This window comes from Diadema antillarum, unplaced genomic scaffold (genome assembly GCF_040938485.1).
Source record: "Diadema antillarum isolate AM-2024a unplaced genomic scaffold, OU_Dant_1.0 seq00000678_RagTag, whole genome shotgun sequence".
Classification (NCBI taxonomy): Eukaryota; Metazoa; Echinodermata; class Echinoidea; order Diadematoida; family Diadematidae; genus Diadema; species Diadema antillarum.
The window spans coordinates 637,908-651,761 of NW_027271583.1; the positions used below are offsets into that span (position 1 = coordinate 637,908).

Here is a 13,854-nt window from a genome sequence, read left to right on the forward strand (position 1 = left end):
TTTCATACTGGGCGCGCGCACACACAGACACACACACACACACACACACACACACACACTGCTTTTTCCTGGCCAGTGCCCAATGTGAGAGCTGTATCTTTTGTTGACATGGATCACCGAGCTTACACAATATTCACCGTATGGATCGCGTGTTGCACTCAAATTATTATCTCTCAAGTCCCAAAAATCCGACAAAATTTGAAAATGACTGCATTTCAGAAATTGGCGTAGAATAAAAAGTACTGAACCAAATTTAATGATTTTGGTATCATTGTCTTCTGCGGAAAATGCTCTTTCTAATGATGTCAAAAAATATATCACTTTTAGAACGCAAAATACTGAAAATCCACCGTTCCGCTTTTTTTGGGACACCCGGTATATATATTGTAAGAAATAGTTCCCTTCCCAAATGTGCACGGTGCCTCATTGTGGTTAGCATATACTGAAAGAAATGAGACTGAGGCGGACGTTGCTCTCGATCTTAAGTCTCCCTTTTAATGAGTCGAAAGCTCGACTGATTAAAAGGGAGACTCAAGATCGAGAGCAACGTCCGCCTCAGTCTAATTTCTTTCATTATATATATATATATATATATATATATGTCAATAGGTAATTGTACAGTGTCAACGAGTAGGTAAAATGTATTTCCTGTGATTAATAGAGGAGAAAGCTTATGTGTTTTTTATGTCTGTACAATAAATATGTACTTTTTAGAGTGTAACATTCTACTGGTATAAGGGTAATATCATACCCCTGTTGGCAACATGCATTCAGTTTAGTTTAGTACTTCCTTTGATAAACTAAGCAAACAAATAATCATAACTGGACTTTGCACATCAACTTGATGATCAATCTGATTGCAGTAGATTCAGGGTCTGAAGTACCCTGAAAATGAATTGAACTAGATTATGGGCAATCACATCGCAATACTTTGGGATACGCTGAAACAGTATAGATGGAAGAAAGGCAAACAAAATGTAGACAATGAGCTGTGAAAAATATGGGCAATCTTGTTGAAGTCTTTGATGACTTCATCTTATTGAGAGAAACAAAGTCCTAGTCTGTGCCAGTAAATTATTACTCTCGCATTAAAATGTGTATGTTTCCACACATGTGAGTTAGAGGGACATTGTGAGTGGGTCAGTCTGTTTGAGGGGGATTTGAACCCAGGATCTTCTAGTTAAAGACCCGGATGTGTGGGGGGATTCAGGTGATGATAAGGTTCATTAATCCAAAAAATGAGAATAAGTTGCATACTAATGAACCTTGGGAATTACAAACCTTGTTTTTGCTTTCAGACTAACGAAACTTCGGATTAACGGACCTTCGGATTAACGAACCTTCAGAATAATGAACTGTATATGGGGATTCATGGGTAGCCCTATTGAATTGGTCATCATTTGCTGCCCTCAGCAATAGATTCAAAAACCGATGGCTAGTGCAGGCCTGCCAGAATAGAATTGCCAGTCAACAAATAATATGCACATCTAAGTGTGTGCTCGTCATCACTAATGTTCAATTTCAAGTCGAGATTCTTCAGCTGTGTGCATGTACTTGCATGGAGATTAGTGATGAAGCTGTACACAATTTGTTTTGGGGATTCTCAAATATGTCCAAGTCCAGCCAGTCTCCACACTTCATCATATTTCCATACTACTTGGTCTTTAATACCAAGAATCCAGAACCTCGGCAGCCTATATTCAACAGTACCCCACTACGTACTGTTACTTTCATATATTATGTTGCATATTGTGACTTGTAAGACAATTTGGAGGGTTGTTTAATTTCTAATCAAAAACCAATGTAACAGAATGAGAAATAATTTTTTCTCTCTCTTTTCCAAAGAAAAGTTAGTGATTTCTCACCATGGAGATGATAAACAGCAAATTTGAATCACAGGAAGCCACATTTTTGTGAGTTCTTTATTTCTTCAATATCAGTTAACTCACGAAATTAAAGATATTGTGTATACAGTAAGTGTGGCATGGGGACAATTCATAGATTACATCATTCTTATGAATGGCAGCTGCTTGCATTGCAAGAGATCTTTGGTTTTTAAGTTCTATTAAGTTTTCTGGCATGAGAATCAATACAGAAAGATGGCAGAAAAATGTAGAAACATAAGTTAAGGTAAAGCGATAATCTCATATTGGTGTCAAATCAATGCTGGAATGTAATTCATCATCCAAGCAGTAAATACAAGTACCATTCGAAGTGCTGTCTTGGTAATCAGAGTTGTATTGGGTATCTTGATGTATAATATTGTGTTTCTTTTAATATTCATATATATCTTTTTTTTCGTCAGAAAGTGAGCACTACAGTGTAGTTTATGTCATAAACAAACATTTATAAAATGATTCTTATTCACATTTGCTGACTCTCGAACGCTAGATATGAACCTTCTGATACCACTAGATAGATGAGATATTCATTTGCACTGCAACACTGGCAAAGGGTGCAGCAGCTGGTGCAAACTCAAGTAGGGTTACACCGTGTAAAGTTCCTCCGTAGTCCCCCATATTATATGCGTATACTTTGCCTGTGGCCCTGTAGTGCCAGCATCGTGATATATCCGTCCACAAATATTTGATTGGTTTCTTTGATGTTGGAGGCATGCCACTGGGGGACACCATGTGTTGAAACATGCAATGATTGGTTGAGGCAGAGGGAAGCGGGCGATGTACCCGCCGATTACGACACAAAAGTGAGATGGAAACATAGTGTTGTTTCTAACAGTATATACTCCTCATTTACACAATGCTGTCAAGCACTGTAAGACATCATCTGTAGATGGCATTTGGGATAAGAATAGCATGCACCACAATATCTTTCTTTTTTGTTCTATGTAGCTTTATTAATGCATATTATATTTACTCCAGGTACTGTGACAAATGGAGTGTAAAGTATGCCAAAATACTGTGAAAGACAGAATCAGAATTATAGGAATAGTTTGCTTTTGAACAAGGTAAAAAAAGAAAAAGCTGCTGAAAACTGTTTATTCAATAGTTGCGAGCCACTGGAGTAAAATGGAGTCAAAAGAGGCGTGAGCTTGCAATCCTTGCAGAATCTTCATCAAAGGCAACAGGAACAAAGTAATTAGTTACATACCAACCTAGGTGACTCAGAAACAAATTGAGCACTTTATCAAGTATAAGAAGGAGAAAAACACAACTTTATTCAGAAAACTTCCTACGGCAATAAAGACATACACTGTATGTATTTCTTATCCCCTCATAGCAGGATTGATTTAAATTTGTTTTCACCCTTGCACCCCCATCCCGCTGTAACACACCCTGTTATTCTATAACATGACTGAATTATAAGGTGGAGAATCCACAAAGCAACAGAACCATGTGAAGGTAATTATGCTAAAACAGGGATTCCATTTACTTTAACCCGTCGAGGACTGGCTGATTTTGCTACGAACACATATTTCCCATAGACACTTGCCCGAGTATATTCGAAACTCGTACATCCTCAATGGGTTATTTATTCATTGACAGTTAATTTCTTTAATGATGTCTTCAGCCAACAGAAAAGCACAGTAATGAAAATGTCAAGTATTTTCTCTGTGTGGAAATTTAAACGAATTTTGCACTTGATTAAATAGCATGTGTAAATGACAACAGGCAAACATTCTTGGAGATAACAAGAAATGCTGGAAATAATTAATTTTTGAAATGAAGAACATGTGAAGTTCAGTGAAATTGTCCCAGTGCAAAAAAAGAATTAACATTCTAAAAGTTTCCAAGTTTGCACTATGTGATATGCTGAATATGTTTTTCTCATGTACACACAGGTGGGAACCCGAGCCATGGCATGTGTGCACCAAGTCGTGTGGTACTGGAAACCAAGTCCGAGAGGTTTTCTGTGTGCAGAAGGTCTCAAACAACATGACCGTGCGGCTCAGCGATGACATGTGTTCTGGAACCAGGCCCAGTACGAGTCGGGTCTGCAACACGGACCCATGCCCCCACTGGAAACCAGAGCCCTGGTCTGAGGTTAGTGTTACATTGGACATAGATCATCAGAAAGGAGTGTCCTCCTATTCCAAGCTCTAGTGGTGACCAAAAAAAAAGTTCCATTCAAAAATCTTTCTTGGTTTCAAGAGAGTCTGGGTCAAAATATGACTTTGATTGTCTGTGCTTGTCAGTTCAGTGGTGAGGATCAGATCATTACCGTAATATTTCAAGGTGGCCACCTAAAGCTACTCAAAGATTGTTCATGTCAAGGCTCCTTAGTTGTAATTGCCTAGCAAATGCAGGCTGCTGTCTTTCTCTTGCTGTCTTGAAAGAGATGCCGAGATTTCTGTTTCAGTCTTGTAAAGAAGGGATTTTACATAGCACCTGTATAAAGGCAAAGATAAGACAGACATTATTTCAAGGCAAAATTTATCATCTCAAACAACTTATATGATATCAGTATCACTTTATAATAGAAAAAAATATATAATTTGCATAAATCAGTGGTATCAGAACCCTTCAACTGTGTTGTTAATAGAATATTAAATCAAGATATTTTCACAATTTTGAAGACTCCCATCTCCCTTATTCACTTAAATTTCACTGATTTATGAGGATTGATAGTTTGGTATTTGAATAGTAATCATTCAGATGAAGTTCTGAACAGTTTCCCTCAAATGTGATAGCGTAATGACATTTCGTCAGTTCAGTTTTGCCAGTTAAAGTGAAGTTGTTTAAAGTGAAGGTTAGGGGTTTGGAGCTATGTAGTCTGGAAGAGAGATTAAAAAAGAAAACTTTTCATGCTGATCACAGGAAAGTTAGTTCCTTCTGGCGAAGAAATCTGGCCCTGATGAACTACTTAAGTTTAAGTTCTAAGCTCAGTTTAAACCTACTTTAGGCCATGTGTCAATACAGCTGCTACTGGATGGTAGTAATCTCACTCCCTCTCCCCTCTCACTCTTTCTTTCTGAATTTTGCTTTTTCTGTTGTTGGGGGGAGGGGGAGGCAATAAAAATCTGATCCATTATATTTCATGCACACCCTTCTACCCTGTCTTTACTGTCAAAGCCCCTTGAGCTAAGAAACACAGAAACACTTGCTTGCTACTGCCATCATCCATTATTCATTTCCATTACTATAGGCCCTTTCACATGCACACCTGAAAGTAACAGTCTACATACATACCTGAAATTAACGGTCTTGATTTTGAAACCCTCGCAATAGTTTGCCTCATGCAGTTTGTGAGAATGGCACGGACAAAACTTTGAATCCCTTGATGAAGCTCTTTGCATTAGGTCCATTACAAGAACGCCCAGGGTCATGAATTCTTCACTCATCATTTCAAAGGCATGTGCAGTAATTACTGTACCTTAATCCCCTCCTCTCATATAGATGCCAATTATTTTCTGGCCACAAGTGATAAGTCATAACTTTCTTATTACCTCCGCCAAGGGAGGAGGTTATGTTTTCATCGGCGTTTGTTTGTTGGCTTGTTTGTCTGTCCGTGTGCAAAATAACTCAAAAAGTAGAGAACAGATTTGGGTGATGCTGGAATTTTTATGGATTTTATGAAGGATTTTTGATATTTTGGCAGATAGGGTCAATGAACTTGGGAGTTAAGCTGCGCATTTTTTGAGGTTTGCATATGCGCACTAAAGTGCGTGTTCTAGTTTCTGGTAGGATGAGGTGCACCGTGCTGGTGGAAGTTGATGACATTATAGAAGGCTTCTATATTGGGAAATCAGACGATTTTCAACATGCATACATATGGTATCACTGATCTTATTGGGGGGAAAATATCGGTCATGGAAGTGAGCGCGGAGGTCTGCGCTCTCAGAGTGCTTCTCAAGTTTACAAAGTATTTTTCCTCAATTTAATGCAGGCATCGCCCATGTTAGTGAAGTATGTTGTACTCACTTTTTTTTTTCAATCATGAAAGTTTTGCCTGCGTGGAGTAGCAGGGTAGCAATGATGTTTTCTCAGGAAAAGATTTTTCTTCCTGTCCAATTATCTGACTACTGAAATTTGAAGCATTGCTGTCATGGTAACTCACCAGGCTCTACACAGAATCCCTCCAAACAGCTGGTCATTGGCATCAACACCATATATACACTATAATCTCATTTGTGCTCAATTTGTGGATTTTTTTTCCCCCCGTGATCATTTGAACATCAACATTTATATGCGTGCAGCTTTTTTTGTGTGTGTGTGTGTATCTGTCGAACTTTGTAATTTCTTATTCGAAGGGAACGTGACAGACTTATCCTAGTTCAAGATCGGCAAGAAGATTTTGTTGTTTTTGTTTTTCAGGGAGGTTGGGATTGCAACAAGTTCCCGGGTTCACTGTACATCATGTTTTTGAACTCTTGACTGATGAAGATGTATTTAATGTGTGTGTGGGTGGGGGGCAGGTGATAAATAACAGGGATGTATTACCTTTCTTTCAGTTTACCGGCCAAACTGTCTGTGATGGAAGCTCAGACAATTTTTCTTTTCCACGATAACATTGTCGGATGTTCAGGACAGCTGTTGTTGCACTGATTTATTGAGATTAAGTTAAGGGGAATGTTGATTGCCCAATGAATAAGAGGTGTGGTATGCATGAGATCCGACTTTCTGTTCAACGTCCCTTCGAAGATCTCGTCCAATCACTTGTGACAGAAATGGGAGTTCATTCGACTTCAAATGTCTCGTGGCGTGTCCATTACCTGTGCTGGAATTTGTACTGCTCTTTGTACTAAAGTAGAGCATGATGTTGTGCAGTTTATTTATAGGCTTTTGATATGTACCAGTTTGAGATTTTATGTGTTCCTCAAAGCTAGTACCTTGAGTTCATATGATTTATTTGATTTCTTCAATTTATTTGGGTGTTTTCTGTGAGACTAGCATGGGTAGGTCTACAAGATGTATCATTCAAAATCTGAGTCACAGTCCATTTCTGTCACAAGTCATAAACATAGGGTAATATATCCCAGAGATTTAGGGTGATATGCTAGGAGAAAATTCGTACCTTTGCAGACCGAAAATGACTCCTTTGAAGCAGATACAGATAATTACCTGAAACTTTCCATACAGTGTCTGTTTTGTCAGTGAGCATATCTTTACATCCTATTCATCGCTGTTGTTCATGAACTCCTGCAATCTTTGTGACCGCGCATCACAAAAGTCACATGACCCAATTTCATGTGATGGCTCAAATTAGGTTCCTTAATTTTTCCGTCTGGATTCGTCAACATTCTCCCTATGTGCACATTTACTGCAGTGCTCTGTGACATGTGGTCGTGGCATCATAACACGTGACATCCAGTGCAGAAACCACCGCAATCAGGTGGTGCTGGGTTGCGACCCCGGCACGGTGCCCACCATGCGGAAGGCCTGTCTACCGGGGGTGCCGTGCCTTCCAGATCCAGCAACAAATACAATAGGAGGTAAGACGAAAACTTAACAGAATACATTGTCGTCAACTCAGTTGCTTCTGAGAAACAAGAAAGTGACTCAGATATGTTCATCTTTTTTTCCAACATTCGATAGGGATTCCAAACTATTTGATCTTTGTTTGGCTTATGAAAACCAAACTGTACCATGATTTTACTCCATGATTTTCATTTTAGTTTAAAAGGTGACTTGCAGTTGCCTGTTTGTGAAAAGTCTGAACTTTTGTATCAGTATTCTGTTAATGTCATATTGATCTAGCAAACCACATTTTTCAGCATTCATCTTGGGTGGTAGATGACACATCCAGCACTGATTTGAAGGAAAAAAAAAAAGGAAATCAAAAGTAAGAAGAAGGAGGGGGAAATGCGATGGGTGCAAATGATAGAGCAGTCACTGTAAAGTGTAAAGTAAAAGTGTCTAAAATTACCTTTCCTTTTATGATCCACTAAAGATGCTATTTTATTTCCCCTTCGAGAAAACTGTGCTCAATGATGACAGATTTAGGATTCAAATCACAGATCACACCATCACTACTGCATCTTGATGAAATCACATTGCTGTATTGAAAAGAACCATGTTAAAACTTTCAGCCAGCACAACACATTAGAAAGTTTTTGGAAGATCTGCAACAGAGATACATGATGAGTCAATTGTCGCTGTGGATATCACAGTACACAAAAGATAGAAGCATGTCAATTCCAGCTGTGAGCCGTTATCTGTGGATGACCTGACAACCTTGTTAATCTTTTTTTCCAAAGATAATAACAGCAGAGGGCTGCCATCAGTGATCTGTAAAACCTAGCTGCCAACTCTGTGAAAACTTATTCTGCATAAAAATATAAATGCTATTCAAAAGAAAAACTACTCTTTAATCTTTGTGTTGAATGTTTGTTTGTATGCAGTTCCAGAGACCAGACTCGAGTTGACAACAATCTCAGATGGTGTTCCCCGAGACAACCCTGCTGAAATTCCAAGGTATAGACTGTGTACTCAAAATCCAACTCTGAAAATCTTATCAGTTAAAAGAAAAATCATGCATGACGTGTTATTCTCTCATATGAATATGAGATTTGTGTAATAAAAAATTAGTGGTACATATTAAAGCAAAACTTCATTTGAATTAAAAAATAAAAGCCTCCAATTTCTATTTCATGAGATGATAAAAGATCTTACTTGTACTATATTTTCCCTCTTTTTCATGATCATAACATGCCTTCTCACAAAGAAACAAGAATGCTCAATACTCATTTGCATTTTAATTTTTTTCCATCACTTCACTGTGTTCTCTTCTCTTATAGATACCTCTCCCAAGAAAAACGACCAATTTTAATTCAGTTTTATTGAGAGCATAGCTTCAGTATGAAGTTGTCTGTGATTCAAAGTGTGCACACAGCAGACACAAAAGCTTTCTTGTACTTGTGTGTAGATGCAAATCATTTAATTTGCAGCTCATGGTTATAAGAATCAATACTTTGATAGGAAGAAGTTGTGTAGAAGCTGTTCAAAATATTTTGATACTTTAATAATAGGCTCACAGATGGAGTGAAAGGCTATAGATTGTAGGTCAAACTTTTGTGATATGTTTCCATGGTAACCAGTTATTACGTGGGTGAGTGGAGTGCCTGCAGCACCTCCTGCGGTCGTGGGATACGGACTCGCAGCATTCGCTGCAAGGTGTACCTGCCCAGCTTCGACGCCACCTTTGACCTCAACGAGTTCGAGTGCGAGCGGGAGGTGCGGCCAGAGGACATCGAGGAGTGCACGATGCAAGAGTGTACCGCCCTCAATGCCAGCGACAGCAGCTACCCGCCGTCGCACCACCCCAACGAGCCGACGGAACCCAACGAGCTCCACCCTGGTCCGACCCACGACCTGGGTCTTGGAGGAGGCCCCGACGAAAGCAGTATCATTGCCATTTGGCGCTACGTAGGATACACACCGTGCAGTGCTTCATGCATAGGAGGTAAGTGGCACCGAATACTGTAAAAGTGGATATTTTCGCGCAAATAATTTTTCGCGCTTAGCCAGGTAAGAAGAGTTTTGCGTGTTTTTAATTCCACGGAATCAAGCCATCAACTACTGAAACATATGGCACGCAAAAAATATTCACATGCTTTTATTTTCGCACTTGCTTCTGGTTGCGCGAAAATTTCAACACAGCGAAAATTCCACTTTTACAGTAGTTTTCATACTTGACTATGCTGATGTACTGCAAGCAATATTTTTCAATTTCAGAAAAAGCCCATGCGTTTGCGTTTGCGTTTGCATTTGCACTCAGTATTAAGCGCTATACAATTGTTATGTGTTATTATCATTATTATCATTATTATTACTATTATTATTATTATTACTTTTATTATTGTTATTATTATTATTATTGTTATTATTATTACTATTATTATCATCTTTTTTTAAAGAGAAGAAGACTGAAATGGTCAACAATGCTGCCATTAAATTGCCTGGATGTGTTTTTTTTTTCTTTTTTGACAATTAGCGTGGATGTTTGTAACTAATTGTCAGTGAATAGAGATTACCAGTATACCTATAGGTAATAATCCCTATTGTGTTACTGCCCTCCTGTTGAACCGAGGCATAGTGGTGCTATACCTGAATGGGCTCTACGAGGAATACAACTAAGTCAAGCTTAGAAGAATTTCTGAATGCTGAAGAACAAGCTCTGCAAGTTCAGCTGAGTGCATGGGCTTGTAAAAAGGTTAATGCAGAATTGATGGGCTTTCATCGCTGTCACATTAACCCAATAACTTTCCCTTCTGGTTATCTGCAGAAAATATTGAGTAGTTTTCCTTTGTATGACCATGCTGTTTTAAGGGGGGAAAAAATCAAGACATTGATCAAGATTACTGTCACTACTATCTTTCATAAGAACAGAGACATGCCAAATACTCTAAAGACAAGGCATATATTTGAGAGTCTACCCGAGGTTTCTTAGGGGATTATTATCAGACCTTTTCCTCTGGAATCGAACACCACTATGGCCAAAGGTCTTTGGAAGAAATTGATGGTTGAAAATAGGGAAACTGTGCAGTGATCATGCCTCGCTCTTGATATGACTTGAAATATCTCTAGGCCATATAGATGGCTGGCTAAGATTAGTCTGGATTTTCATGTTTGATCACGAAAATTGATCTTGTTTCCTCCTGTAAGCTGTCTAGTTTTGTCCCAAGGAAATTGATGTTTATACACTCTTTCTTTCTTAATCCAGTCCCAAATTCTGGCAGACAAGAAGGGAACTGTTATGAATTTTTAGGGGAAAACTTTGATAAAAAAATGAATTTGCCTCATGGCCTGCAGGTGGATATCATTCTTCCATCTTTTTTTTCAGAAGGAATTCTTAAGGCAAGTGAAAGGAAGTGTTGTGTCAGAAAACAGATCACGTATCCGGACGTTCCGTGTCACATAGATTACGATCAGTTTCATTCCTTCAGTGAGAGTTATGATGATAAACATCAACTTCTTGTCAAGATCTTCTCCTTGTTTTGGTTGCATTCTGTTTTGTTTCACTTTTTTCAAGGGCTGTAATTTCTCTTGTTCTTTTTTGTTTTATTTTAATGTTTTTTTTTTATTTGTGCAAGGTCACAGTGCTAATGACCTGGAAGAGAAAATGTGACTGCTCAGCTCAAAACCCACAAAAAGTCAGATCACAATTCTCTGTAATGGACCAGAAGATGTCATATGGGTTGATTGACTAAAACCTTTAAAGCTTGACTTATCTGGGAGAGTAATATTTTTCCTAACTACTGTCAAAATGTGGTGGCTTGAAACCAAATAAAAATTGAAATATTAAAGTGATGGTACAGTTTTGGTTGAAATGAGGCTTCAGGTTTCCAACATTTTTTGATGATGATATTTTTTACATAATGAGAAACCTCTCATGAAATATGAAAGGGTTTATGAAAGAGCATATATTTCTGAGAGGAATTCAAAGTTTATTTGATGAAAATTGGTTATGAAATTGCTTGGATATCCAAAACAAAGCAATCCTAATAAAAGGTAGGACCCACAATTTAATTAGGAATGCTTTGTTTTATTTTGTTTTTGGATATCTCAGCCATTTAAAAACCCATTTTTATCAATTAAAATTTTGATTCCACGATGTTGGAATTGTTTGCTCTTTAACATTCCACAAATTGGTTTTTAAGTATCTTGCAAAAAGTGAAAACCTGAATCCTCACCTCAACCAATACTACATATATACCATATTCCTTTAACGATGTATGTCACTTATCTTTTGTGGTGAGATTTACATAGAATATACTTGAAAAGGCAAAACCTTTACCATTGTGTGATTAATTGTCCATGATTCAACTTTGTCAAGACAAGTGGCAGCTCACAATGATACTCCAAATATGTGTTAATGCAAGCTGTATGATTTGCAATGACATTTGCACATACAAACTTGAATGAATCCAGTGATCTGGGTTGAATCAATTAGCCAAAAAAGAAAGAAAGAAAAGAAATACAAAAAAGATATGATTATCCCTCCCGCTATTTGTTCATACACTTGGCCTCGTATCTGTCCCTGTGTTAACCCATTGAGGATGATTTTGCTACAACACTTATTTCCCATAGACACTTGTCCAAGTATACTAGGGACTCGTCCACAATGGCTAAAGGTATTAAAAGTTTGTGTGGATGGCATGAGAGAATCTAGTAGATTTCGCAGGTGGCTCATTGTAACACTTTTTTAAAGCTCACAAAATATAATGGTCACAAGGCAATATGTAGTGGTATATGTCTGTATACAGCACAGATGCAATACCTTAAACACTTTTATTACTCACATTTGTACAATCTGAATGTCAATGTAGATGGACACTTTTCCTCGCAGATAATCAGTTGACGTTTCTTTGCACATTGGGATGAATGTCTTTTATGTCAGCCAAGTCAGCTTCAGTGGATTTCAGATTTAAAGACGAGATTTTTGTGTGATGACTGCCACATATCTGTGCCTGACCATTTTTGTGCGTCAAGAATGAGCTATCACCAATTCACCCATTCTCCAACCAGCCCGCCCCCATCATAACTTTACTAGCAACATTCACCCCTCTCCCCACAGGCACACAGGAATCCATCGTGAGGTGTGTCAATGCATTCACTGATACCATCATCAGCGATGCTTTCTGCGATTACAGTCTCAAGTTACCCAGCAGCCAGCGGTCGTGTAACGAGGTGGCCTGTCCGCCAGAGTAAGTCAAGTCTTAGAACCCTTTAGCGCAGACACAGTTCATGTAATGTCACCATAACTTGCAGAGGGAAGTAGCAAATTTCACACTTTTATGCATACAGTTGTAGGTATAGAAGAATTAATCATAATGCAGATGAAAATGTGTGCTGGCATGAAACATTGACAATATAGACCAATCAAAAGCATTTTAAAGTTCTCCACCAATTTACAGACGTATGTCACTGTATGTATAAATCATGCACTTAATTTCCATAAAATAGTTTTAAGCAATATTTTATTTTCATGATTGCATTAAACTTAACTTTCCATTGTGTTTTTACTTTTGGTCTGTACTTTGGTATTACTAGCTGTCTGTAATAAATTGTGTATATTAAGAATGTTCAGAGGTCCTGTCCCCCCATCAAACTTACATATCTATTCTATGAGCCACCTGTCTGAAAGTAAACTCATCCTTTTATCCCCTTCTCCGCCACAAAACAATTCCTCACACCTCTCATATCTCACCCTCCCTACCATCCCTTCCCCCAACCCCTCCTCCATCAACCTGGTACCCCTCCCCCCTCTCCCATCTCCCATATTCCCCACAACAGGTGGAAGATCTTCCTGTACGGCCAATGCTCCTCACCCTGCGGACCCGGTGTCAGGTACCCATCCGATGTATACTGCGTGGAAGAGGCGGCCCGGACCGCACCCACCTCACTGACACTCTTGTCTGAGGATCACTGCATTGGGCCCCGACCCTCAGGGCCCGAGCCCTGTCTGGGCGTCGACTGCCCTGCATTCTGGGCTCTGTCTGAGTGGTCTGAGGTGAGGGAAATTCCAGTGCATGTAGGGTAGACATAAGACCGTAGCTTTTCCTTAGAGCCCCTGATTTTTCAGGAGACTCCATAAATCCTATATATACTATTTCTCCAAATTCCTTACAAATGATAAGGAATTTGAAAGACTCTCTGATTTGGACATCAATTCTAGTGAGATGCACTTGTATACCACATGGAAATCTAAAAGCTCTTTGTTATCTAATTCACTGTGATATATGAATGTTGGCAGAAGTGCAAAAGAATTAAAGGAGAAGGTAGGGGATAGAAGAGCAAAGTTTACTGCTTTAATTGGTCTAATCATAGTGGAGGTGATGTTCTTAGGGGAAGTGAAACTTGTTTTGAGGAATGCATGAAGAAAAGAGTTGACAAAGTCTATTGCAAGAAAAAGATATACTGAAATCAACAGAGCTCACAGTTGAATTTTGTCATC

At 38.6% G+C, this 13,854-nt stretch overlaps 1 protein-coding gene across 1 annotated transcript in view; it reads left to right on the top strand.

The window, feature by feature from the left end:
- The window catches only part of LOC139737049 (ADAMTS-like protein 3), a 123,857-nt gene that overhangs the window by 99,301 nt on the left and 10,702 nt on the right, over positions 1-13,854 (top strand). Inside the window, exons 6-11 of the mRNA XM_071647727.1 lie at positions 3,800-4,001; positions 7,225-7,390; positions 8,300-8,372; positions 8,996-9,360; positions 12,475-12,604; positions 13,194-13,410. Of these exons, the coding sequence (XP_071503828.1) occupies positions 3,800-4,001; positions 7,225-7,390; positions 8,300-8,372; positions 8,996-9,360; positions 12,475-12,604; positions 13,194-13,410 (1,153 nt within the window). The remainder of the gene's footprint in view (positions 1-3,799; positions 4,002-7,224; positions 7,391-8,299; positions 8,373-8,995; positions 9,361-12,474; positions 12,605-13,193; positions 13,411-13,854) is intronic.